The 26,293-nt window shown below is 35.6% G+C and overlaps 1 protein-coding gene across 4 annotated transcripts in view; it reads right to left on the reverse strand.

The window, feature by feature from the left end:
• Positions 1–1,907: 1,907 nt before the first annotated feature.
• Positions 1,908–26,293, reverse strand: part of LOC149220101 (uncharacterized) — a 492,965-nt gene continuing 468,579 nt past the window's right edge. For 3 of the 4 annotated variants that reach the window (XM_089382722.1, XM_089382721.1, XM_089382724.1), the window contains 3 exons: positions 2,731–2,817; positions 2,520–2,584; positions 1,908–2,324 (listed from right to left, as the gene is read on the reverse strand). In XM_089382722.1, coding sequence (XP_089238848.1) covers positions 2,222–2,324; positions 2,520–2,584; positions 2,731–2,817 — 255 coding nt within the window. In that variant the 3' untranslated portion in view covers positions 1,908–2,221. The remainder of the gene's footprint in view (positions 2,325–2,519; positions 2,585–2,730; positions 2,818–26,293) is intronic. The other variant, XM_089382723.1, reaches the window with a different exon arrangement.

The following is a 26,293-nucleotide window of genomic DNA, read 5'->3' on the forward strand; positions in this document are numbered from 1 at the left end:
ATTGGATTTTGTCATGTATGACGCTTTGTAACTAGCATTTAATCAAGAGCACTAAGCCCTCTATGTACCTCAATGTTGGTGGCATTGATTGTCGAACTCCTCTATCATGACCCCAATTAAAATGTACCTGTCACTCAAACAAAATCTCAATTTGACATGTTAAGCTTTTTCTATCTTATTTTAATGCTTAGAGAGTGATATTGATGATGAGAATCCCAATATAGGTAATTATTTTGATGATATGTAGGTATTTGTTGTAGCATGATTATTTTTGGACTCTAGAGGCTAGTTATCCTCTTTGTTGATGTATTTTTGGTTCAGAGATGGATTGCACGTGGTGCTATTTTGGTTATTTGCACCCTTTTTTGCTATTTGATTATAATGGTTTGGATTCATATGAATGCACATGAATATATATGTTTTTTTCCAAAATTTGTACATTAATTTGTTTCCAAGTGTTTTTGGTTCAGGGCTAATTCCCAATTTTGGGGCCAACCAATTCGATAACTAATTTGATTCTGATAACATTAAGTCATTTATTCACACCATTAAATATTATAACTTAACATTGTACATTAAAAAATTACCTCACATTAATCAAATAATTTAGTCTCATTAAAAGCATAAAATAATTAAATAAAAATTTAAATATCTATCCCACTACTACATCTTCCTATTCCATTTTATAATCACTTTAAAGGCTCATTTACAACATTCTACTTTGAAACAATTTGCTACCTATAATATTCACTTTTATAAACACTTTGATCAAAAATAATCACCGAAATGTTAAGTCATCCCATATAGCCTTTAAGATATTTAAAAAAAAAAAAAAAAAAAAAAAAAACATTAAAATATATTAAAAAAACTGTTGTAAAAAATATAATAATAATTCATTTATATCTCAATTTAATACTTTTTTCTTTTAATAAAAACTTCATTTCTCTCATCCTCATAATATCTCAATGGAGGTTGACTAACCATTAGTCACAATAACAATGGGTAATCTAATTCGTCTCAGTAGAATTCGAACCACATTTAATCTAAAATTAAAACCTCACGACAAACTTTACCTTGAAAGATTCATTCAAACTAATTGAATAAACTTAATAAACACAACATTCCTACTTAATCTAATAAATACATATTTATAATTTATTTCATATAAACCCATTTAAAACATAAAATAAAAATTGCATAAATATTAGCAATTACTATTAAATATAATATATTTCCATTACATATTAAACCATCTATAAAATAAGAGCATGAATGCAACCTTCCACTTCACACACATATTCGCATAAAATCTCATTGAATCCTTATATATATGTGGGGGGGACAGTTTATCAACCATTTTTTATTTTTTTTGAAATGTAGTTGGAAAATTTGAAATTTGGAATCTTAATACGGATTAAGTAAAATTTAAATAAAAGATAGTGAAAAATGTTTTTTTCTTAGAACATGAAAAAAGTTCACAATATTAGAATTTTTAATATGTAGTTACATTATTGGATATGATAAAATTTATTCATCTAATTAATTTATTTGTAGTTTTTTAGAGAGTAGATTTTCACACTTAATATACTTTTTAAAGTTTTTAGTTATAATATTTTTTCACTGAGATTTTAACTAATTAAAATAGTTTTGGATCAAATTTAAGACCAAAAAGTAATTCTGACCTAAATCTAAATTTGAAAAAAAAACAATATACCATGATACTTATTATTAAGGCTAGGAGTCATATCCTTTGTTATATTAAGCTCTTACAACAAATGCACGAAATAAAACTTCAACTGCAACTTAAAAGAAATGGAACACTTATAAAGTGCATATTTATTTTTATATAAATAAAAATTAGACATTTATATATTACTGTATAAAATTTACAAAAAAGATATGTCATTGTTAAAGTTCTTCAAATTTTCCTTGCATCCTTTTGATGCATATAAATGAGATTGATATAATTTATGTAGTAATTATATGTTAACCATTATACAATTGATTTGGTAAAATACATAGCTACATAGTATCATGTGATCTTTGTGTTGGTGACACAAAAATATCAAGTATGCATATACAACCTATTTAGTAATAGTGTCGACCCATTTACTAACAATGATGTAGCTTGATGCAATACAATTGCGCTATCTCATCTCAATGTATGGACATTTGAACAATTGAACACATATAATGCACATTTTTACTCAATGAATCATGTTTATGTTTCTGTGGCTCTCTCTAGATTGAGTTGTGTATATGGTATACTTTCAAGTGAATCAATCTCATTCACATTGTCTGGTATAGCCTTCTCTGTATCACCACTGCAAAAATGAAAATTATATGTTAGGCATTATCAATTGTGAAAACATACAACCTATTTTACTTGTAATTCCTATAGTAGAATTGTATGAAATATTTTGTGAAAAATATATATTTATTTTCTTTATAATTTTCATTGTAGAGTAATATGAATAATTTGGAAAACACATAGACAAAAGTGAAGGTTGAGAAATTACTATAAAGAATAGATGGTAAGGCCAGCAACAACAATTCCAAAAGCAACATAATACAACCAATCAACCTACATAGATAAAACACATAATTTTTAATAAGTTATTTAGAACTCTCAAAATGTAAATGCATACCATGCTTATCAATGAAAACCCCGAAATGTAACTTTATATGCATTTGTTTCAAATAATTTATTCCAAAATTAATTCCACTCACCGCATCATGATAAAAGAATGTGCGGATAAGCACTGCCCACATACCCAAAGTCAAAAGTGAAAGATTTAGATGAGTTGCTCCACTCATCTGCATGAAATAAATCAAGTAAACATGAAATCTTAGTCATGAAAACCATTTCCCTGAATTGCAATGAAAAGAAAAGATAATAAAGGTGTTACATGAATGACCGTTTTTTCATATATTTAGTTTAAATATATACTATATTAAAAAAAGAAAAACTATATGAGCATTGAGATCCAAAGGGAAGGGATGGGAATATAAAATACAAAAAATCAAGATACTTGAACATAGTTTCAATTGAGTTTGAATTTAGAGTGCTTGTTGAGGCTTAACTAAGGTAAAATTCCACAAGAATATGAGCTAAGTTGTTCCATCCATATGTAAGGTCATGTAATTGGTCCATTGGCGAAAAGCATGGTAGAAAGGATTGGACCTTGCATTTAATGAAAAATCAACTAATTCAAGAAAAGCTTAAGGCAAAAGAAAGGATAGAATATTTGACATAATGAAGAGAACACTAGTGAAAATCTCAAAACATTGTTTAGATGAACTAAAGGTTAAAGCTTTTGAAACTAAAAAAAAGGATAAAGTAATTTGTATGAAAATGTGGAATAGACCCTAAAGATGCAAGATTGAAGGAAAATACTGAAAATGGATCTTCACTATTGTTGCTAAAAATAGTGAGCATGACATGTAAATATCTAGGATTTTTGTGGTTTGGCGTGAGATCATAGTTGAGGGTTCTTCATGTTGAAATTGAAAGTGTGCTTGATAGAAATAGGAGTGGAATAAAAAAATAAATTTTTAAAAAAGACTATGAGCAAGAAACCATAATTAAGTGAATCCAAAATAATTTCCAAATCACTATAAAAGGAAATTTTGCAAGAGGGAAGAGGCATAATTCTCTCAAATTTCTTCACTTGTATGTGGAGATGTTATATTCTCATATATGAGTAGTGAGTAATATGAAAGTCCAAACCCTAATGTATGAATGAAATCTCATTAGAATTGATAAAGATCTATGCTTTCCTTTTGTATTTTTTTACCTGGAAAGATAGTCCATAAATGATGGACCTATTACCCACCAAAATGGGTAACTCCATAGGAGAAAACTTTTCTCCTACATTTGATAGCCAGTCGAACAACCATTGCCAACCTCCATTCGTTGATGATATTCCATATACCTCCACCACTTGCGTCAACCTTTTACTTCTCACCCATCTAGCATTGGCACTTGGACGAAGGAGGGATGCCACTCAAAAGGTACTTTTATCATTTTGCAATTGGGTGCTTATGCTTGTTTGTTTTTGGGCATTTAGAATGGATTATGGGGTGGTCCAAAATATTGATAGACTTTACAGTGATCTTGTCATCTCGCCTTACTTTGGGGGTTAATCTTTGATCTTAATCTAGTGGGACCTCCCTTAAGGCGGTGTGGGTATAGGAGGGGGAACTATTTGGGAAGCGTTGATTGAGATAGTGTAGTTCCATCTTCCCATACATCATAATTAACACCTTCCATCTTACATTACAATCCCATATCTCACCTTCACTCTTATACTTCAACTTGTCATTGGTTCCTTGGGATTTGATACTCATATGTCCACATGCTTGGGTGGGGCCAAGAAAATTAGCCCTTGCAGGTTGATGCAACTAAAAGAAAAGGAAAGAGCATAAGATGGCCAGAACAAATAGAGGAAAGAAAAATCAAAAGACAAAAGATGGTTAGGGACATAAAGATTAGCACATGGGCAAAAGCCTATCATGAACTCTACCTCGCTCATACGGCCATCACCCGACTCCTGAGCACTTATTGATCCATTAGACCAAAGAAAGGACCCATTGCATGTTCAAAACCCGATGAGAGATAAATTGACTCATCTTAAAGGGGTAATACTACTATATCATACAAAGCAAGCTCTAACACTTGAGCTATAAGCAGTAATACAAAGTAAAATCAAGAAGTAAAAGGCACACAAGAGGGGTGGAAAAACAAAGGCCAAGTTGCTAACTCATGCATCCACAAATGATTCCTCCTCACATCTATACACTCAAGATGTGGACACACTATAAGTTGGTTACTTTGGCCATGGAACTTGGCCATGAATTCATATCCCCTCTGTTACCATCATTATTATTCATTAACAACTATCAATTGAAGGGTGGACCAGGGAAATGTTACTTCCCTAAAGGGGCTGGAATCACCTAATAGGGTTGACCTTTAGCCACCCCTACCTAAGGAAAAAACATATTTGCGAATTTAGGGTCTTAATTTTGGAAGGGGATGCTTGTTTGAAGTATTAAATTGCTTGTAACATTCAATTTTGGTTCACTTATATGAATTAATGATCTTGGTCCCAGATGACTAGTTGCATTCACTAGAATCCATGTTGTTCTTGTCAAGTGATCCAAGAGCCCAGGTCTTAGGCACCTACTCCATAGGTACCTAGACCCTTTAGAGAGGTATATTGGCACAAACATGTGAAGCATTGAGAATCTTGGGCCTCCTAGCAGTATCATTAAATGACACATGTCTTGGATCTCTACACACCATATAAATGAGAGAAATTTGGCCCTAGAGATTCCCTCAATCTCTTCCCTTCAACCTACCAACAAACTCCTCCTACAACAAAGGGAAATCTCTCTCCAAAAGCCCAGAATCTCTAGCCCATGGCTGCTGCTCCAAAATTTGTACCATGAAGTCCTCCTACACCTAGGAAATACACAAAGTTGATCTTCCTGCAATAAGCTCAAGGGAAGCCTTGATTTGGATTCCCAAATTACCACACTATGGAGACATGTGAAGTTCTTTGAAATGAGGGTGGAATTTTGCTTGGAATTCCTAGTGCTAAATAACACTCTGGTTCTTGTGCTAAACAACTCCAAGAGAATATGAAATATGAAGTATAATAGCCAAAAGATAATCCACAAAATGAGTCCATGCTCCTTTTATAATTTCTCCTCATACCTCTAGACTCATTTTTTAATATTATTTTATTAGTGGGGCCCATTTTCCACTAAGTTACTTTTGCCGCTATTTAATAAAATAATAATTTTCCACTATTCTCCAATAAAATAATACTAGACACCTTTCCCCAATAATATTTGCCCCTTTTTAATTAATATTACTAAAATTGGGCAAAATTTCTTAGTGACTCCCATGCTCACAACATTGGGGATATTACAGTCCTCCCTACCAAAAATTGCTTTTCCTCAAGCAATTCTCAAACAAGTGCTCCCTCTATTTGTTGACCCAAATTGTCACTGCAAACAATACCGAGGTCCCAAATGTGCGATTGAGTCACCCTGAATCTATGCATTATCCTATCATAAATGAATCCCTCAATACGAAGGTCCCATGCTAATCTCAAAAAGATGTCACCATGTCAATGATGGGCCACCCTGATTACATCTGATTGCCCATCATGCTCATACCATATCCTCCTCTCCTAGAGCCTGACAGTGAAATACTGATAAAGGCCAAATACATCCTACCCAATCATCTCCATGATGCCAAAGCCTACCCATCCAAAGCTCACGCCAAACTTGTGTAGCAAAATGGAAATCCTACCTCGCCATACGATGAAGGCCTCCACGAACCCCCATGTATCAACCCAAGAGTGAACTAGATCACTCTCTACTATGACTTCACTCATCACGAGAGAAAGTGATCTATCAACCAACTGAATAAATGGATCCCATAGCCAGACCTGTTGCGATGTAGCTATGGCAACTATTGGAATCTATCTGTGCCTAGTCTCTAGTCCCTACATGTAATCAATATATAGGCTCTATATATCATGAACTAATCTGATGCATGCTAAACTATCTTATGTCTGCCATTGCGTAGTACTGATTATTGTTGGAAACCACATGTACCAAATATATGCCCCCTGAATGCAGTCAATAGATGGGTATCCAATAGTCACAATTGAATCAGTGTAAGTGGATCCATCCTTCTCTTGCCAACCATCACCATTAAGTCTACCATCCACCCTCTCGATAATCTGCCAGTGCAATGTCTGGAACTCGGACACCCACTAGAAAATTTCCTTAGTCATACATGATATCCTCTGCTCATGTAGGATTCCGACATTCCCTGTGGAAAGAGTGGTACATGTCTCCCCCGTGACCAACTCCCTAAGTGTAGGTTTAGTGATGAACAATATTCCATCCCTATAGAAGATCATCTCATTCCCCAGCCTGTGGCTATCAACTTGTGCACTGACTCTGCTCCTCCACTGGAGAATATCTATTGTGCCCCTAAGGCACTAAATCTCATAGCATCGCCTCGGGAAAAACCCCCAAGTCCTGTTATCCACATTGTGGGTTTGGATCGAACACAACAAGGTTTCCCTCAACTGCACATGGTGCCACAAGTGGAAGATGTGTGCACCCTTGCAAACCCCCTAACAGGGAGGAGAGAAGGTGGGCTTCCACCCCCCTTGTGACCCCCCCGCTGCGCTGATCCGAATGGAAAATGGCATCAACCCATGGTATTCATCCACCCATGGAATTTATCCATGGTATTGTAAGTGGCATCCACCCATGGAATTTATCCATGGTATTGTAAGTGGCATCCACCCATGGTATCGTAAGTGACATCCACCCATGGTATTTATTCACCCATGGTATTGTGACATCCACCCATGGTATTTATTCACCCATGGTATTGTGACATCCACCCATGGTATTCATTCGCCCATGGAATTGACCCACGGTATTGTGACATCCACCCATGGTATTCATTCACCCATGGAATTGACCCGTGGTATTGTGACATCCACCCATGGTATTCATTCACCCATGGAATTGACCCGTGGTATTATAACTGAAAAATACTATAAGTAACAAGTCGTATTTTGTAAAAAGACAGATGGTTCGCCACAATATAGCCTTTATAGTTATTATCGATTTAAAAAAAAAGTTTCTTTGTGGTTTTATTTATTGTGTGTTTTGTCATTTTCTTTCTAGCATTGCAATTCTTTTAGATCTTGGGGGCCTCCCCCCAAGATCCGGATCATGCGCCCAGCGCAATGTACAACACGTGGAGCTAGTCATGGAAAGAATATAACACACACCCAACAAGGTAAACCTCCCTAAGTGCCAATGGCGATGTCACTAAGGTGTTTCTGCTCTATGACCTTTGCACCCCACATATCCCCCGAAAATCCTCATCCCCATACAACACTCTATCTGGTGGTCGGTCTATGTCACCTTCTCCAATCAACCCCTACCGGAGTGTGTTGATCCTCCTACAATCCCATGCCATCTTACCATGGCAACTCACAAAATCTACCTGCTCCCCTATCAATCAATCTTGTCTGTAGGGGCGTTCGGAACTCTGATGAAAATTTGAAAGTGTGTATGTGCTCAAGCACTTAATCCATCACAAAGTTGTTGTTATCACTAACCAAAACTCTAATGTGATGGGGGATCCCACCTGGATCCCATTAATAGTTTGGCCCTCAAGCCCCTCTGGTAACCCACGACCCTTGCGAAACTATGGCCAGGGATATATCCCAACACCTAACCCACTCCACCAAGTACCAACTCAGAATCTCTCGCCATCCAACCCCAAGAGAGGAATCGAATGCACAAACTCCTGTACACAGAACAAGCCCTCCATCCTGTGAATGTTGCACCCTATGCAGCTCATGTCACCTCATCTCACCATCCTAGTCAACACATAAAATATGTCGAGGTGACTCTGCCTCTCCCTCTCCAATGTGCAGAGGAAACCTACTAGTGATACAATCCCCATCTATGTATGTTTGAAGAGGGTTGCTCCGACACTCCAATGTGTACTCTAGTTATACCATTAAGGAATCCAATTGTTCCCTAACATGAGTTAGTTTGGTCGTTGACTCGACACAAGCCGCTCTCATGCCCTCTGGCTCCTCGTTCTACCATAGAATGGCCTCTCGTACTATTGTGGCCTCCTTTTTCAATGCTATAAGGCTGGCTTGGAATTGATGAAACCATTGTGGGTGGTTATCATATATAAACTCGATCATAATTTTGGACCCCTCCATGTCTTTTGGCACCTTGTCAATGACATATATGTCTCCAGGAACCTCATCAATCTGTTGTGGGCGATCATCATCTAGAAACTCGGTCATAACGTTGGGTACCTCATCGATTTTTGGCACCTCATCCATGGGTGGCACCTCCTCAATAGATGGCCCTCTGAGTATATGCTCTACTCTCTCCACTGAGGTGTCAACCAGAGTTAGCAAGGGGATCTCCAACAAGGGTGACTCCCGCATCTCACTGGGTATATCTACATGCTCCTCACACTCCTGCATGTCCTCTGCCTCATGCTCGATCTCCTCGTCAGGCTCTCGATATCTAAACCTAGGTCTCTACTAGTAGAAGCACCCCCCTGGTCTCACCCTCTAACTACCCCTGTGTTGTCCACTCCTTCTGAGGAGGTTTGGTGCCCTGATTTTGTCGCCTTTCCCTACATGGTGTGAATGGTTGCACCCCCATGGCCTGCACACTTGTAGTATCTTTGTTGTAAGGACGGGGATGGATCTGGTCTGTCACATTCCTCAACTGGGCCAACCTCTCATCGTTCAAACAGATTCCACCCCAGAGTTCCTACATACTAAATCTTCCTTGAGTCATGGGTTTGTCTATCGTTTCACCCATCATCATGCATACATGCCCAACACCTTCATGATCTTGCTAGCTTCCCCACAACTAGCCAATATCATGCTCTGATACCACTATAATATTACTAATTGGAATTTAACAGCTAATACCAAGCAATGGACTAGGAGCAATAAATAAGTTGGAACTCATAAACAATAATTAAAACACCAAAATGTCTAGCAACACAATTTGAGCCATTTCATTAATATTATGATAAAAGAGTACATAAAATGCACTAAAATTTTGTAACCTCGGGTTGCTATGCAAGCTTAGCAGAAACCAGAAAATTGTCTCAGACCCAAGTGGTAGGAATGGTCTTGAAGTTACCTGCACACTACCCAAAAATAATCGGTTGTAGGCCATTGGATGGAATGTTGATCTTAGGGTTGAATACTCCACAAAATACTCTAAAAATTTAGCTTTTAACTCCTCTCCCAAAACCCTGAAAAATCCAGATTTAGTTTGGCTTAAATCTTGATGATGAATAAGCCCTCCAAAATGGTGCAAACGAATCTTTGACAGACTATACGCCCTATTGGGTTTCTTCCCTGTATATCACTAAGAAAATTCTAAAAAATTAACCCTAGTCTCTAAACACCAATCCCAACAAAGGGCCCAAAAAGGGTTTGGCTCAATTCCAACTGACCCAAATAACCCCAAAAAGTACAAATGGCTCTGCCAGGTAGACTCTGCGCACTATTGAAAATGCTCTGCTCAAATCTGCGCCAAATAACTGTTGAATAGCCACCCAAACTCTAGACAAATTCTCCTCTAAAAACAGGTTTTCTCTCCAATCCCAATCTCACCCAGAATTTGTTGCTACTCTCTCCTGCGCAAGCTTCAGTCAATGAGATTTGCACACTACATAAGTGAGAGAAATTTGGCCCTTGAGATTCCCTCAATTTTTTCCCTTCAAAATTCCAAGAAACTCCTACTATAGCCAAGAGAAAGCTCTCTCCAAAAGCCTGGAATCTCTAACCTACGACTACTACTCCCAAAGTTGTACCACAAACTCCTCATGCACCCAACAAATCCACAGAGTTCATCTTCCTGCAATAAGCTCAAGGGAAGCCCTAAATTGGACTCCCAAATTACCTCACCAGGGAGAAACTCGAAGTTCTCTGAAATGAGGGTGGAATTCCACTAGGAATTCCTGGCGCTAAACAACACTTTGGCTCTTGTGGTAAACATATCCAAGAGAAGATGAAATATGAAGTGTAATAGCCAAAAGATAATCCACAAAATGAGTCCATCCTCCTTTTATAATTTCTCCTTATGCCTCTAGACTCTCTTTTTAATATTACGTTATTAGTGGGGGTCATTTTCCACTAAGTTAATTTTTCCGCCATTTAATAAAATAATAATTTTTTGCTATTCTCGAATGAAATAATACTACTCACCTTTCTCCAATAATATTTGCATCTTTTTAATTAATATTAATAAAATTGAGCAAAATTCGTTAGTGACTCCCATGCTCACAAAATTGGGGATATTACAGAGTAAGGATTCACCTAGATAGGGCAGCTAATTAAAATCTACCAATATTTTGCATTTCACTTAGAATCTAGGACTTGAACTGCATATAGGATAGATTCACATATTGCAACAATTGTTAATCCGATAACTTGGAATTCTAATTCGTATTGTGCAAGTAAATTGACTCCTAAGGCACTGGTCTCTAATTAACAATTTCAATAAATCTAGTTAAGTGGTACAAAATAATTAAACTTGCCTTTAATTTTCATCAAGTTGTTAGGTCGTTTAGTTGTGTCTCTTGGACTTGTTGGTTCCCAACAAGTTTCTTATCATCGCATCCATAGGGACTAACCCCCCTTAGCTTACATTTAGGAGGCAAATTAAACAGAGAGGGAAGGGAGTAGAGTGACAGTCCCTACCCTAAGCATTGTCGCATTCCTGTGTACAATTTGAGTGACAACATTTTCTGTCACCGTTGTCATGGATAATTTTTTCTTGTTTCCAGCACTTTGACATTTTCTCTTTTCATCATCATCTTCTTTAACCCATCAAGCGATAGATTTTCTGGCGTTGTTGTTGAGGATATATTTTTATGTTCCTAGGCTTTACAACAATTCATCTCTCATTTTATTTTCACCCTTAATCTGACATCGTCACAACATCTTCTGGTACCACGGTGTAATCTTTTCATCCTTAGTCTCACTCATCTTTTCTGCCCATTATTTAGCACCTGGAATTTTGGATTAGTTTTCTATTTGGGTGGCGACTCCACTTATTCATCCATTCATAAGAGCTTATACTAGAATAAATCCTGGTAGGTTGGTTAACCCTACTCCTGATCCTAAAAAGGCTCTAAAGAACTTGGTTTAAAAAATTACTTTCTAGTAAGCATTTAATATTTCTTGGACAAGAAGCCCTCCCTGATATCCATTTGCTTTTCCCTGACCCCGTTAGGCTAGACATCATGGACTTGTTCACTCCTTAAAACTTTTGTAACATTCAAGGTCAACCTCATGATCTCCCAGAATCCAGTTTGGATAAGATGCCTACTTTCGAGGGGAATAATGCAATCAGTGTTGAAGCCCATCTCAGAGCATTCACAACCTTCTTGGTGAAGCATACTACCAAAGCTGCCTACAATCATGAGGATATTAAGATGAAGTTGTTTGTTCTTTCTCTAGAAGAAGATGCAATGGACTAGTATTTGGATAGGCCTGAAAACTCCTTTGATTCTATACAATCCATTATCAATGCCTTCAAAGATAAGTATGGAGATAAAATCAAATGAAGGTATTTGCTTAGAACCATCAACAACATAAAGAAAAATTAGAATGAGACCGTTGATGAATTTAATAAGAAATTTAATGGCATTGTTAAGGACATGCATCAAGATTATAAACCAACAGATAAATATTTGCTAGAATATTATCTCGATGCATTCATGGTTGATACTTCCTATGAGATAAGGCATGCTAAACCAAATTATTTAAAAGCTGCTCAAACTTTAGCTGAGCAGTTGGAAAAGGATTAGAAAGCCTCTGGTCATTCTGAGATTCTTGTTTTTGAAAGAGATCCAACGAAGGCTAAGGCTAAAGGATTCAAGGAAGTAGACCATGACCCTAACAAGGAGCTAACTCAGTTGATTAAAGATATGAAATTGAACATGTTAGAGAAATGAATGCCATGCAAGCTAGGCTAATTCAAATGGAAAGATCTCAAGTTCAAAATATTTAGCCTAGAAACAACAATAACAGGGGTAATAAGAATGCATGGCCAAAGAAGAATCCTTCAAATGAGCAAAATCCTCCTAATCCTCTAGAATCTACCAATGTTTTCGATCAGTCTGTGCCATTTTACAGAACCTATGAGAGTTTCACGAAGAAATCTCTTGTGTTTTTTCCAGAAGGATCCTTGATGAACGAACAAGCGAGCAAATTAATATAATTAGTCAAGGGGTTCCCTTGTCTACAAAAGAAGATTGTTGTGTGGAAATGTTTCCTTCATCTTTCACCGTCAATAATTTCAGTGATGAAAAGGATCCAATCACACAGATATATGGGGAAAATCCATCTTAGGAACAGATCTTAGAAATTACTCGAAGGGTTACACATATTAAAGGAAAGGTAAAGATCAGAATCAGAACAAACAACAAATTGCCTCTAAAACTTTTCAGTCAGGGCTAAAGATTGATTGGGTCACATGGATAAATAATGCAAAAATCTTTGTCCCCATCTTAGAGCTCCTAAAGATTCATTCTCAAAGGGTAGCATTTTAGAAAGCCATAGGCATAGCCCAACAAGATAAGATTGATGATCATCATAAGGACGAAGAAATAAAGTTAAAAGATCTAAACTATTATATGATGAATGAAGATTATCAACCTTTATTTTTTACTTTGATGGTAAATGATCATTTGTTGCACAACTATATATTAGATTTTGGAGCTTCAACCAATGTCATGACTAAGAAGGTTATGGACCAGTTGAATTTGAGAATATACAAGCCTTATCATAATATATATTCCATGGATTCAAAGAATATTGAAGTTCTTAGCGTAATCAAAGACTTACAAGTCTTTTTAGTAAATTTCCCATACATATTTATCACTATGGATATCGTTGTTATTGATGTACCTGATGTATGGGGAATCCTTCTATCAAGAAACTTTGTCGCTGATCTTGGAGGTTACATCCAGTTAGATCTATTCTATGTTATTATTCCTGCAGTGGAGGGTGGTATGGTCAGATTATACAAGGAAGTTGAAAGAAGGAATCATGTTGAGAATCCAAGGAGGTATGACAGTGAAGAAATTGAAGCACAAGGACATCCTACAGAATAAAATGCAGTTGTAACAAAGTTCTTTCAACCTATCCAAGATCCACTTCATTTTGTCTCATAAACAAAAAGGGAAAGAGGAAGATATTTGATGAGTCTTTGCAGTATAACACCGAGAATCTTCATCAGCTCAAAAGAATCAGGATTCAGCAGGGGACATCAGTGATGCAGCGAATGGATCCACTTATTAGCAGGAAACTTATCCGGATTGAGCCACAAGGATGACATATGATTCAACAAGGAATCCTTTGTATTGTATCGCTAACCCTACTCTCTTAGATAGGTTTTATTTCCATCATTACATAGAATTTTATTTCTGTCATTAGACCCCCTTTATTTCAACATTTATGTTTTATGATTTATGTCTCATTGTTAGAATAGGATTTATATTCCAATAGATGATTTCATGTTTGATATATATGTGTGATGATTTTGATTTAGAGTGGATATCAACTTGATGTTACTTTGTTTTCTTGGATACATGATTCTAGATTCTCACACTCCTTCAACAAAGAAATGTGTCCCCAAGTAGAGCCAGATGTTAACCATATACATGTCAACAGTTTGAGAAGCAGAGTACAGAGCAGTGGACAAATTTTTTCAAAGATCATTGTCATCATTCAACATCACTTTTATTATTGTAAACTCAATTTCTGCAAGTTTATGTTGTAAACGATTATAGTATGACTATTAAGCCATGTAATAACACCTAGGTAACCCTATGATTCTTCTCAAAGGGTTTCATCCTAGGGAGTTTTTTAACCTCTCTGAATTATGTGTATTTGTAAACATGGATAACCGACAGACTTTTTCTCCCAGACATACCCCAAAGCTAGGGTGGAACTCATTGACGAAGTCTTAGGTGAGTCCTAGTGTTTATCAAGTCTATGTATTTTTCATACTGGATCAAGTGTCTTGTTGCAGAATTAGGTAAATTCTTGAGGGTCTATGTCAAATGTATATTTCCCCTTCTAATGGTTGATATTGTAATTATTTGATGTAAATGTGTATCTAGGAATAATTTAGTGCATGGCTACCCATATTTAGAAACCATGGCTAAATTATTTTAGTATAGACACATTTAGAGGGTGGAAAAAATATTTATTCCCCTCCTGAGCATTTTAATTATTTTTTCTAGAAAAAATAAAAAGAAAATAATTAGCCAAAAAAATAATTATTTTTGAGTCAAAAAATAATTTGAGAGAAATTAAATTCTCTCCAAGTGGAAAATCATCAAAAATTTGCGAGTCAAAAATGAATTAAATTTTGGAGGTCCTCCACCAAAAGAAAAATGGACTTTTACAAAAGATAGATTTTTTAAGAAAAATTGACCCATTGGACCTTGATGGTTAAGTCAAAATGAATTTTTTGAAGACAAAAGTCCAAAATATTATTTTTTGGACTAAGAATTTTTCCTCAAATTAAAAAAAATAAAAGTTAAACGATGGAGGAGATCAAGTTATTTTAGATGATGATCGATGGATGAGATTATTTTCATGAGGATCAACCCAACTAGCCGTTATTTTCTGTTTGGAGAGATTTTCTTCTCTCATTTTCTATATAAGGAATCTATCAAGCTCCTCATTTCATCTTTAGATGATATAACAATTATCTGATGTACTGAGCAAGACTCTGCTGGAATTTCTTTGCACTTAATAAAAAGTCTCTAGGGTTCAATTCAAGGTGTCTTTAATTTGTTGATCTGTGGTATGTGTTGGATGATTTATTGATATGCTTTGAACTGTTATATTGTTGATTATTATTTCAGTTGCTAGTAGTAGAAACTTCTATTAGCACAGATATCTTGCTTTAGGTGTTGGGAAAAAGTAAGCACTCTAGATCTAGCGAAGTCTGGCAGGTATCTCCAAATTTATAGATCTATTGTGTGAATCAAACCCCTTTTGTTTAATAATCTATCATTTGAAGTGCATTGAGTTATAGGTTGCTCCAGCCCTTGGCCTCCCAAAACATAGTTACCCAACAAACAAGAATTATTACCTCAAAACGAGAACTCTAGCAAAAAAAACCCCAAAAAACATGAAAAAATAGACTGAAAACGAAAAGTGTTGATGCTAGAATAACATATTTTTTTTGGGGTAAATTTTCAACATTTTTTAAAAATGGCAGTGAAACCCATTTTTTTAATGTAAAAAGCACCCTGAAAACGAAAAATGTTGATGTTGGAATAAAGTCTTTTTTTCAGGTAAATTTTCAACATTTTTTAATAATGACGTTAAAAATAAAATATCATGACTCCGAAAAACTTTAAATTCCCAACGATTTTCAAGCATGACATTAAAGATAAAATATCAGGGCTTTGAAAAGCCCAAAAATTCAAACGATTTTTAGGCATGACATTAAATTTAAAATATCACGTCTTTGAAACCCTTAAAATTCCAACGATTTTCACGCATGGTGCTAAAGAAAAAATACTTATAAATATTTTCAACCATAATATTAAAGATAAAATATCATGACTTAGAAAAATATTATAATCTTGACAATTTTTCAACCAAGGAATTAAAACCAAGGATTATGACTACAAAAAAATATAAAGTTTTCTAAGTATTTCAAGCATGACAATATGGAAAAATTTTATGACTAAAAAATCTTTAAAAATAAACCCCTGAATGAACAAAGTTATTATACCAAGGGTAATTTATTTTTTAAATATTAAATATATAGTGATTTTAAAATCTTAGCATAAGACAACTTGATACATTACAACAAAAATTTAAAAATCAACCATAAAATTGACACGCAATGTAGGTGAACTCAATATATTGTAATTAAAACTTAAAGACCAACCATGAAATTGACACATTGTGGGGGAAAACGCAATTCATTATAATGAAAATTTTAAAATCAACTATCAAATTGCACAGAATGAGATCAGGTTGCCAGACGAGTATTGACACGGACCCTGTAGAAAAAAGAAAATAAAATAAAATAAAAAAACAAACAAAACAAAAACACCAAAATAATAAATAAATATATAAATAAATAAAAATGAAAAATACAAAAGAAATAAAAAATTCAAATATTGAAAAAAAAATACAGAAAAAAACGAAAATTCAAATATTGAAAAAAATAAAAATTGGCAAAAAAATCAAATATATAATAATAAAAAATTATGCAAATGTAAAAAAAAACCGAATTAACTTGTAAAAATTAAAAATTTAAACAAACAATAAAAACAAATATTAGTTATAAAAAACTAAAAAAATAATTAGAAAATAGACAAAATTTAAGGAAAAAAAAATTAACAAAAAATAAATAAAAATAAAAATAATCAAAAACAATTTTTTTCAAGTTAAATTAAAAAAATTAAAAATTAAAAAACTAGACAATTAAAAAAAAAAAAAAATTTAAAAAATTAAAAATAAAAATAAATAAATGAAAAAATCAGGGCTAGAGGTGGAATCGGCCCTGCCACCCCTGGGCGGGTTGGGCCAACAGGCGAAGCAATTTTTTTTTTTGGGGGGGGTGGGGTTAATTTAAATTTTTATATTTTTTATTATTTATTTATTTATTTTTTATTTTTTATTTTTTTTAAGTGTGGTTCACGGGCACCGGAGTGGCCGCTACGTCCACATAGAGAAGCGGGGCAGCTCCACCCGAAGGGATCTGCCGGTCGGCCATATCAGGCCTAACCCCGAGGGCGTCGAGGAGATTTGACCCCGTGACCTCCCAAACCGGGAGAGTACTATCAACGGGAACTCGACCATTTGAGCTATCCCTCGGGGCTATATTTTTTTTATTATGCGGTTTATTTTTTATTTTTATTTAAAAAAATGTTTTAGATGTTTTGGTTTTTTTTTTTAATTTTTAATTTTTTCTTTAAATTATATGTTTTTTTAAATATTTTTCCTTTTTTTAATTTATTTTTTGATATATATATATATATATAACAAGTTAATTTTGTGTGTTTTTACATTTTTATGGTTTTTTCATGTTTTTTATTTTATTTTTATGTTTTATTACCAACATGAAAATCACCAACGTTTTAAAAAAATATCCACTTAATACATTAGAAAATTTAAACCGTAAAAAATAAACCCTCTAAACAAAAAAGGTTGATGTTGCATCAACACTTTTCAAAATCAAGATGAAAATCACTAACATTTTAAAAAAATGTTCATACTTGATACATAAAAAAAATTTGAAGCATCAAAAATAAGCCCTCTAAAAATTGTGTTGATGTTGTATTAACACTTTTCAAAATCAGCATAAAAATCATTAACATTTTTAAAAAAATGTTCATACTTGGTATGTAAGAAAATTTAAAGTGCCAAAAATATGCTCCAAAAAAAATGTATTCTCAATCACTACTTTTCAAAATCAGGTGATTTTTTGCTACCTCAAAAAAACGGATACTAGGTAGTTATACCCGTTTGATCGGTAACTATGTTCAGGTTCACAGACTATGAGGGGATCACACCCTTGTTTGGCTCCAAGTCTTAATTTAACAAAAATCTTACGCAAGAGAGATTTGCAAAAAAATAAAAAATTTATTTTCTCACTATCTTCAAATTTATTTACTTGTACCATAAAATTGTATTATGCTAATGAGAGCAAAATTTATTTTGTAGATATTTGTAAATTTATTTTTCCACTAACCCTTGTATTTTTAAATACGAACCTTTTATTTCTTGTATAGCTATTGGGGTTTTGGGGTTCTTGGGGTTTTGTATATATTGGGTTCTTGGCTCTATATTTCTTATTTCACAGGTATATTGGCTCAAGGGTTTGAAGAGATTTTGACTTTAAGAAGCCATTAGCCTCATCTAGCCTAAATGTCTAGGGTTTGAGGGGCTACCAGCTCATTTGAAGGGGTTGTCTAGTCTTTTTGGCCAAATTGTTCAAGAGAAGAGAGTTGATCTAGGCCTTAGAGGGTAAAAGGTCTAGCCCTCCCAAGCAACATTTGCTCAGCAACTAGCCTAGAAAGGATAGTCGTAGCTCTTGTTTGGCATTGGTTTGAGGTAAGAATTGTGACTTTTTGTGATTGCAGTGGTGTCTTGGGGTTTTAGAGCTTCTAGGAGGCTAGTTGCAAGCCTTAGAGGCCCTTCCTAAGCAAGTTGCAGCCCTAATAGGGTTTGTTTCTCTAGCGACAGCCCCTTTGAGGGATTTTCCCTCTAGTCATGGGACTTAAAGGCCTTTTTCTTGGTAGCTTTAACCCTTTTGGGCTTGCCCTTGGCCACAAGCCTTTGTGGGCTTGTAGTCGTAGGTTGCAGGCCTAGGTGGTTGTTACCACTCAAACTTGCAGGGGTCATCAGAAGGGATCTTATAGAGAAACTACTAGGTCAAGGGGAAACAATGGAGCGATAACCCACTATCACCTTAGCTAAAGCTCCCTACTCTTTGTGGACTTTCACTAATGGGAGGAGTCCCAATATAAGAGGAATCACAAGAATAGATGGGTCAATGATAAGATATGGAGTGATTCCAAAAGCCTATTCACAAGAGAGGATCAAATAATTGGCTTGCTTGCTTTGAAAGCAAGGTGATTAGCTCTCTAGGAAGGGCTATGAGGATACCTAGACCTAGGATTGAAGAATATTCTTTAACAAGAGGTGTCTTAGACCTAAGAATCCTAAAGGATAAATTTTTTCTATTTGATCTTTGTGGAATGTGAGTTATGAAGTTATGGGACCACAAAGAACCCAAGCAGGCTCAAACTAGGTCAGGGGTGTGGAGATGATCAACAAAGAGAGGCTTGACCGAGTTTGGGAGGAGAATAGGACCAAAGGAATGATTTTCTTTTGGAATTCAAATGTAATGATCCAAATGAGGACACTAACTCAAGGCCACCTGGGGAGAGAATTGATTCCTGAGTTAGGGCTTGCAATATATCGGGATTCCACCGTTGGATCGAGCTCAAATTTGGAGGACCACTTGAAAAAACCTCAGTGTAGTAGTGGACCAAAAATCAAAGGCTTCATATGGCTACAAATAAATTCACTTGATTCCCTAGGTGACCTACTAGGGTTAGGCCTAGAAGGAGAAGAAAATGTGAGAAAAAATATTCTTTTAGGTGATCACCAATGGTTAGATCAGTGCCTTGCCTTTGGGAGAGATGGAGTCAAGGTGATTTTGTGATTTGGAGAAACTTAACCCAATCAAGGAGACCTTTAGGCAACTTTGCATGGAAAATTAGGGCATGAGAGAAGCTACCAAAGGATTTTATACTTCGATGTACAAGAATTGATGACTTATCAAGGTGTATTCAATGAAATTAAACCTCTAGGAACATTCATTCATCATACATGGCACATGTAATATATGTAGCAATTCAAAATTCCAAAACTTCCACAATTTCACATAAATTATGGCAAATTTTAGATCTAGAGAGTGAAAACCCCATACATTATTCATGTGACAAGGTAAATGTAACGAATAAGCATGAAAAAGAGCAATTAAATGGAAGTATATCCAATGATCAAAATAAAGACAAATTTTAAGCTCCAAGACCAAGAAAAAAGTATCCAAACATCAAAATTCAGCCATGAAACCAAACTTGTCCTCCAAAATGGAATGTGAAATTCTCACAAGAGCTGCTACCCCAATCCAAGTGATGATGAGAGGAATGAATGAGTCTCTCATCAATTTATATCCTTCCTAGAGAGTTTGATTTTCCTAATTAGGCCTAATTAAGCCCCAAATAATAAAATAATGTGCTAATAACATCTCTTCCTACAAGCCCACCAAGATAGCTCAAAATGGAAAGATAAACCTCTCAATAGGGAAAAATAGTAAACATGATGAGTCGTTGGGCCATTGAGAAGGTCTAGTGGAGTCCAAAGTGTGTCAGTGTGTGAGAATAGGCTCCAAACATAGTGAATGAGGGGTTGGCCCCTTGATATCCAAGCAAGTCACATGTGGTGTCCCCAAATGGGTGTGGGAGCATAATGACATCTTCATGGGTCTCCAAGTGGATCAATAATGCTTGTAAACCATATGTAAGGGATAGGATGATGACATAAGCCCTCCCTTTGTCTCCCTCGGTGAGACACATCCTCATTTGGACCCTAGAACCCTTGCCAAGTGTGAAGCCGGTTGGGCATGGTGATTCAGGTGCATCATCCTCGTCCAAAAGGTGGAACAAGAGAAATCACTTAATAGTGTTGGGGATCCATGAAGTGCTCTCTGCTATGGTGGAGGCCCATGGCTCTCTATGCTCACCCTACAAGTGTCAATGTGACGCTCTGGAGGGCTTGGACACTGTATAGGGAGACCAAACTCCAAATGGAGGCCCACCTACAATCTTGCATAAGATCCAATGTGTCCCCTTGCCCTCTAGTAAAACAAATCATTAGGATAATCAAGTAAAAGAGTTTACAAATCGTGGAATCAAATGGGCATTTTATGGTGGCATACCCTTCCATAGTGGGCTTTGGCATGCACAAGTGTCTCAAAGCTCAATAAAGGGGTTAAAAAATGACCCTATTACGTAGTTTAAACCTTTAAAGGGGTGACATGTCCATGGTACATCCATCAAGTGGTAGGTGGTGTTGTCTCTCAGATTGTACAGGGACCGCGACAATGCTCAGGACATGGGTTGTCGCTCTGATCCCCACCCACTTTGTTCTAGTTGTCTCCCAACATCAAGCTATGGGGGGTAGTCCCTATGGAATGAGGTGAACGAAAACCAACTTGTTTGGGAGACATAGATGAGTGGACTAGCCACTTGGTTCAATTTAATCAAGATTATTATTTAGACTGGATTCTAAAGTATGAGACCAGTGCCTTAATGGAGTCGCAATTCTTGCTTATGGTAAATTGGAACCAAATGACCGGATGGACACCCACTGCTTGAATGGTTAACTAACCTATATGATGTGCAAAATCCTAGGACCTATGTGAGATGCAGTGATCTTAGTTCATTTTAATCATATGCCTAGTCTAAGTGTAACCTTCCCTTAACTATTTTGAAGCCAGGCTCCAAGGTAGGTCATGGGAATGAGGCAAACAGGAAGTAGGCTAAAGCCTAATTAACAATACCTTTTGTTAGACTCCTATCACCCGGTACCTTCGACGTTGCAGAGACTGTGGATTTGACGACTGCAAGGTCACCGTGTTAACCATTGAAGAGTTGTTGGGCCCCTCAAGCTGGGTGAGAAGGGTTGTCCTAAATTTCTATCAACCTATCCTATGCTAGGAGTTAAATTATTAATGCAATCTAGACTTAGTATGCTTGTGCAAGAGATTATGAGCCGGATTATCTTGAGTTAAGATTGCTAATATTACTTAAGTACTTATTGTGAATTATCCTATAGCAAGAGTACTTAACAATGATGAGATGGAAATCTTGAACAAGATAAATTGCTTAGAGATACGAGTGCAAACTTCAACAAATTTCCACAAGATGTTTAACCAATTAAATCAACTTATCTACTTGTCAATTTAGATGTCAATCACATTTACCAATGATGTAAAACAAGATTATGTGTGATCTTATTACTCAATGCTAAAGAGAGATTAATATAGATTCAGAAGATGCCAATATTCCCAAGAGGCTTATCACCAGATTGAATTATGATCTAAGTGCTTTTAGTGAGTGAGTTTTGTTAGATGTGAAGTATGATTTCTTATAGTACATAAACTCACAAGAGACACACAATGTTAGCCACTTTCACAATATAAATGTTAGGAACAAAATATGAAAACACTTAATCACTTTATGTTCCAATGATCCTTTTAAGAGCAACAAGTGATTGTTATGACCACAGTAAACAAGTTATCACCGCAGTAAGTAAATGTTAATTCAACAATGATTATGTTTGTTCAATGTCACAAAAATATGCTCAATTAGCAAGTAAACTTAGTTAAAAATCAGATGAATTAGCCCCTTTAAGATGTATTTTTCAGCAAATTTTCAGATCTGAAATATTCATTATAGCAGTAAATAAACGACAGATCAGCAAGCTAGCAGTGCTAAAGACAATGCCCAAAATGCCCAAAAATAATAAAAATTCACTGAAACTGGAGTTTTTTTAGATTTTGACCCTATTTAAGTGTATGCTTCAGAAATTCTAGATTTGAAATTTCAGTTATGCAATAAATTCCAGCGATCATAAAAATATATCTAAGCTATATCTAGAGTGCCCAAGTGGCCAAAATTCATGAAAATGAAAATTTTGCAGTTTTAAACAATTTTGACCATGTAGCATGTGATCTTAGGGTTTATTTATTGCTAATTTAACTATTGTAATAAAAAAAAAAAGATAAAACTAGGGTTTAGAGGTCTAGGCTTCAAGCCTTGTAGAAGCGCTTGCCCAAGTGGACCAAAAATTTTGGATGAAGATGCCACTTGAAAATCAAAATTTTTGAGACCTTAAACCTGCAAAACCACTAAGGAATCAATCTTGAGAATTCAGATGAGGGTTTTAGGGCAGATTAGGGCAAAACAGGGTAAGGAAAGGGCAACATTAGGCCAAGGAAGGCCAGCGTTGGGGGATAAAGAGCCTAGGATGGCAGATCGGGGGTTGAAATGGAAAGAGAAGGCCAAAAGGATGCAACGCCAGAGGAGGAGGAGACCCTAAGGCTGGATGTTGGGGTTTAGGAGGCAAATTAGGGCCAAAAAGAGAACAATCTACCTAAAGGGAAGTTGTTAAGGCTAGAGGAAGGCAGTTGTGTGGCCTAGGGCCCACGACTAGGCCTTTCAAGGCCTAAAATCCCTAACACTAGGCTAGGAAAGAGAGGTTGAGGCCTCTAGGGGCAAAGGCCTACCCTAAAGGGCCTTAAAAAATGACGCATAGGATCTTGAGGCTGACACAAGCGAAGGAGGGGAGATGCTGGCCTTAGGAGGGTTGGATCTAGGCCTGGGATGCTTGTAAAAGTGAAACCCATGTTTCAAAAAAAAATCTTCGAATCTGAATTTTGCTGCAAAATTTCTTTATTGGGTAGCCTTGCAAAATTTTCAAGAGGCTAGATCTTACACTCAAGGGCCTAGATCTTACCCTCAAGGGCCTAGATCTATCTCTTCTTCCACTTTATCCCTTGATCCAACGTACAAAAAAATAAAAATACAACAACCAAACCCAAAATATATACAAAAAATCTAAAATTCCCAAACCACAATTAGCAAAATAATTTACAATCTAAATTTACAAAATTATTTTACAAATTATACAAGGGTTTCCAATAGATTTTGAGAAATATTTTTTTATTATATTTTTTCTTTTGATGAATGGCTAAAAATGCTTCAGAAAATCCATGCACACTGTAGCCTTAGCAAAAATTTAATACACCATATAAAAACTTAGGATCCAAGCAAAATGATCATTGTTCATAATCTGTGAACTTCGAGACCAAGGACTGAAGTACCTGCAATCACTATGTATTATCTCAAAATAATCATATAAAACCAAACATAGGAAGCCCGTAGTCAGTACATACCACAGATCAATGAACAATTACACCTCGAGTTCACCTCAAAGTCTTTTATTATAGAAGAAAAATAGTTCCTAGCGGGACAATACTTTACACAAATGCTTCAGCAACAATATTCTAGCCAGAGATCAAAATGACTAGAGACACAACTAACTCTCTAATTTATAGATACATCCTCCAAGTGGAAAAATAACGGCTAGTTTCTTTGATCCCTATCAAAATAATCTTAGTCGTTGATATACACTTCAAAATCCTTTAATCTTGGCCCTTGATTTTTTATTTTTGAGGAATTTTCAATTTTATCATTAAATTCCATTTTAATTAGCTCAAAATTAATTATTTCAAGCTAATTTTCTTAAAAATTTGACTTTGACTTAACCACCAAAGTCCAAGGGTCCAAATTTCCTTGAAATATACAATATTCCCTTGGTGGCGGACCTTTAAATTTTGACTCTTTTAAGACCTGCGAATTTTTCCATTTGGATAATTTATTTTCCTAAGACAATTTAAATTTGACTCTAACTAATTAATTTTCTGGCTTAGGATTTAATTTTATTTTTCCAGAAAAATTAATTAATTTATACATGATGGGATATAATATTTTTATGACCCTCTAATTCATAAGATTCTGCATTTACAAGACTCAAAGAGGGAATACTCATTTGTCTTAGACCCTCAAGACACATAACCCATTTGCGACACAATATGATCTAGTAAACCAAGTAATTTGTAATAAAATAATTAAGCTAACTAGATTAAGTTATTCCCAAATCACTTTTACATCAGAATCGACTAAAACACTAGATTTCGACAATAAATTTCACCCTAGCTTTGGGGTTTAAGTTGGAGGGAAAAAACTCTTCTGATTAGTCATGTTTAGAAACACAGGTAATCAGTGAGGTTAAAAAACCTCCTAAGATGAAATTCGTCATCAAAATGATAGACTTACCTAGGTAGTTACATAGACTCAAGGTTCTACTAAGATCATTTACATTACATAACTTGCAGAATGGGATAACCGTGACACATGGATTGTTGATATGTGATCTGATTGTGTTGAAAAATTGGTACTTCCGCTTCCCTAGAACTTTGACAATTTGAGTGCAACATTTGGTTCAATATGGGGACACGTTGCTTCTAAGAAGTATCGTGAGAATCCCTAATCATGCATCCAAAGAAACAAAAGTCTGTCAAATAGATATCCATTCAACATCGAAATCATCGTGCATATACAGAAAATATCGCTGGAATAGAAAAATTACTTTAACAAACCGAAATATAAAAGACATAATATAAATGTGTGAAATAAAACTATCTAACAACATGAAATAAAAGGGAGTAGGGTTAGAGATACTATACAAAACGATGCCCATGGCATCATATGTCATCGGTGAGGAACAAACTCGGGCATCTGTCCACTGACTGGTAGATCACTTTGCTGCTTTTTAGATGTCCCTTGTTGTAGTTTGACCCTCTTAGCCAGTGTGACTGCTCATCACTGTGTTGCATGTCTCTGTCAATATGAAATATTCTTCTTTTTCTGCTTGGCTAAGGGGATGGGTGGTGGAAAAAGTGACATATATCTGATTCAAAATGAGGCGGATTCTCCTGAGGCAGAACCTGTTCACCATTTTCCAACTTCTTTGGGACTTCCACGTGGTACCTTCTTTCTACCTCTCTGTACAATCTAACCATTCCACCTGTTGTCGTTGTGAGGATAGTGGCATAAGATAAATCCATTTGAATGGTTCCACCTAAATCAACTGCAAACTTCCTCGAGAGAAGCATTCCCCATACATCTGGCACATCAATGATTGTGATATCCATGGTGATGATTCTATATGGGTAATCAGCCAATGAGGCCTATAGCTGTTTAACAACACCAAGGACTTCAACTTTCCTAGAATCCATTGAACAAATGTTATGATATGGTCTAGAAATTCTTAAGTTTAATTGTTCCATAACTTTTTTAGTCATAACATTTTTAGATGCATCAGAATCAAGCATGCAATTGTGGAGTAATCTGTCATTTATGTCCAAAGTAAGAAAGAATGGTTGATGATCCTCATTAGTCATATAGCAGTTAATATCTTTTAACTTAATCTCTTCGTCTTTAGAGTTTTCAACATTGGCCTGTTGAGTCATACCCAAAGCCCTTAAGCAAGATGCTCTCTGAGATGGA

The sequence above is a fragment of the Pinus tabuliformis genome, chromosome Q, assembly GCF_031772625.1.
Source record: "Pinus tabuliformis cultivar Carrire ecotype Pingquan chromosome Q, CPIR1, whole genome shotgun sequence".
Taxonomy (NCBI): Eukaryota; Viridiplantae; Streptophyta; class Pinopsida; order Pinales; family Pinaceae; genus Pinus; species Pinus tabuliformis.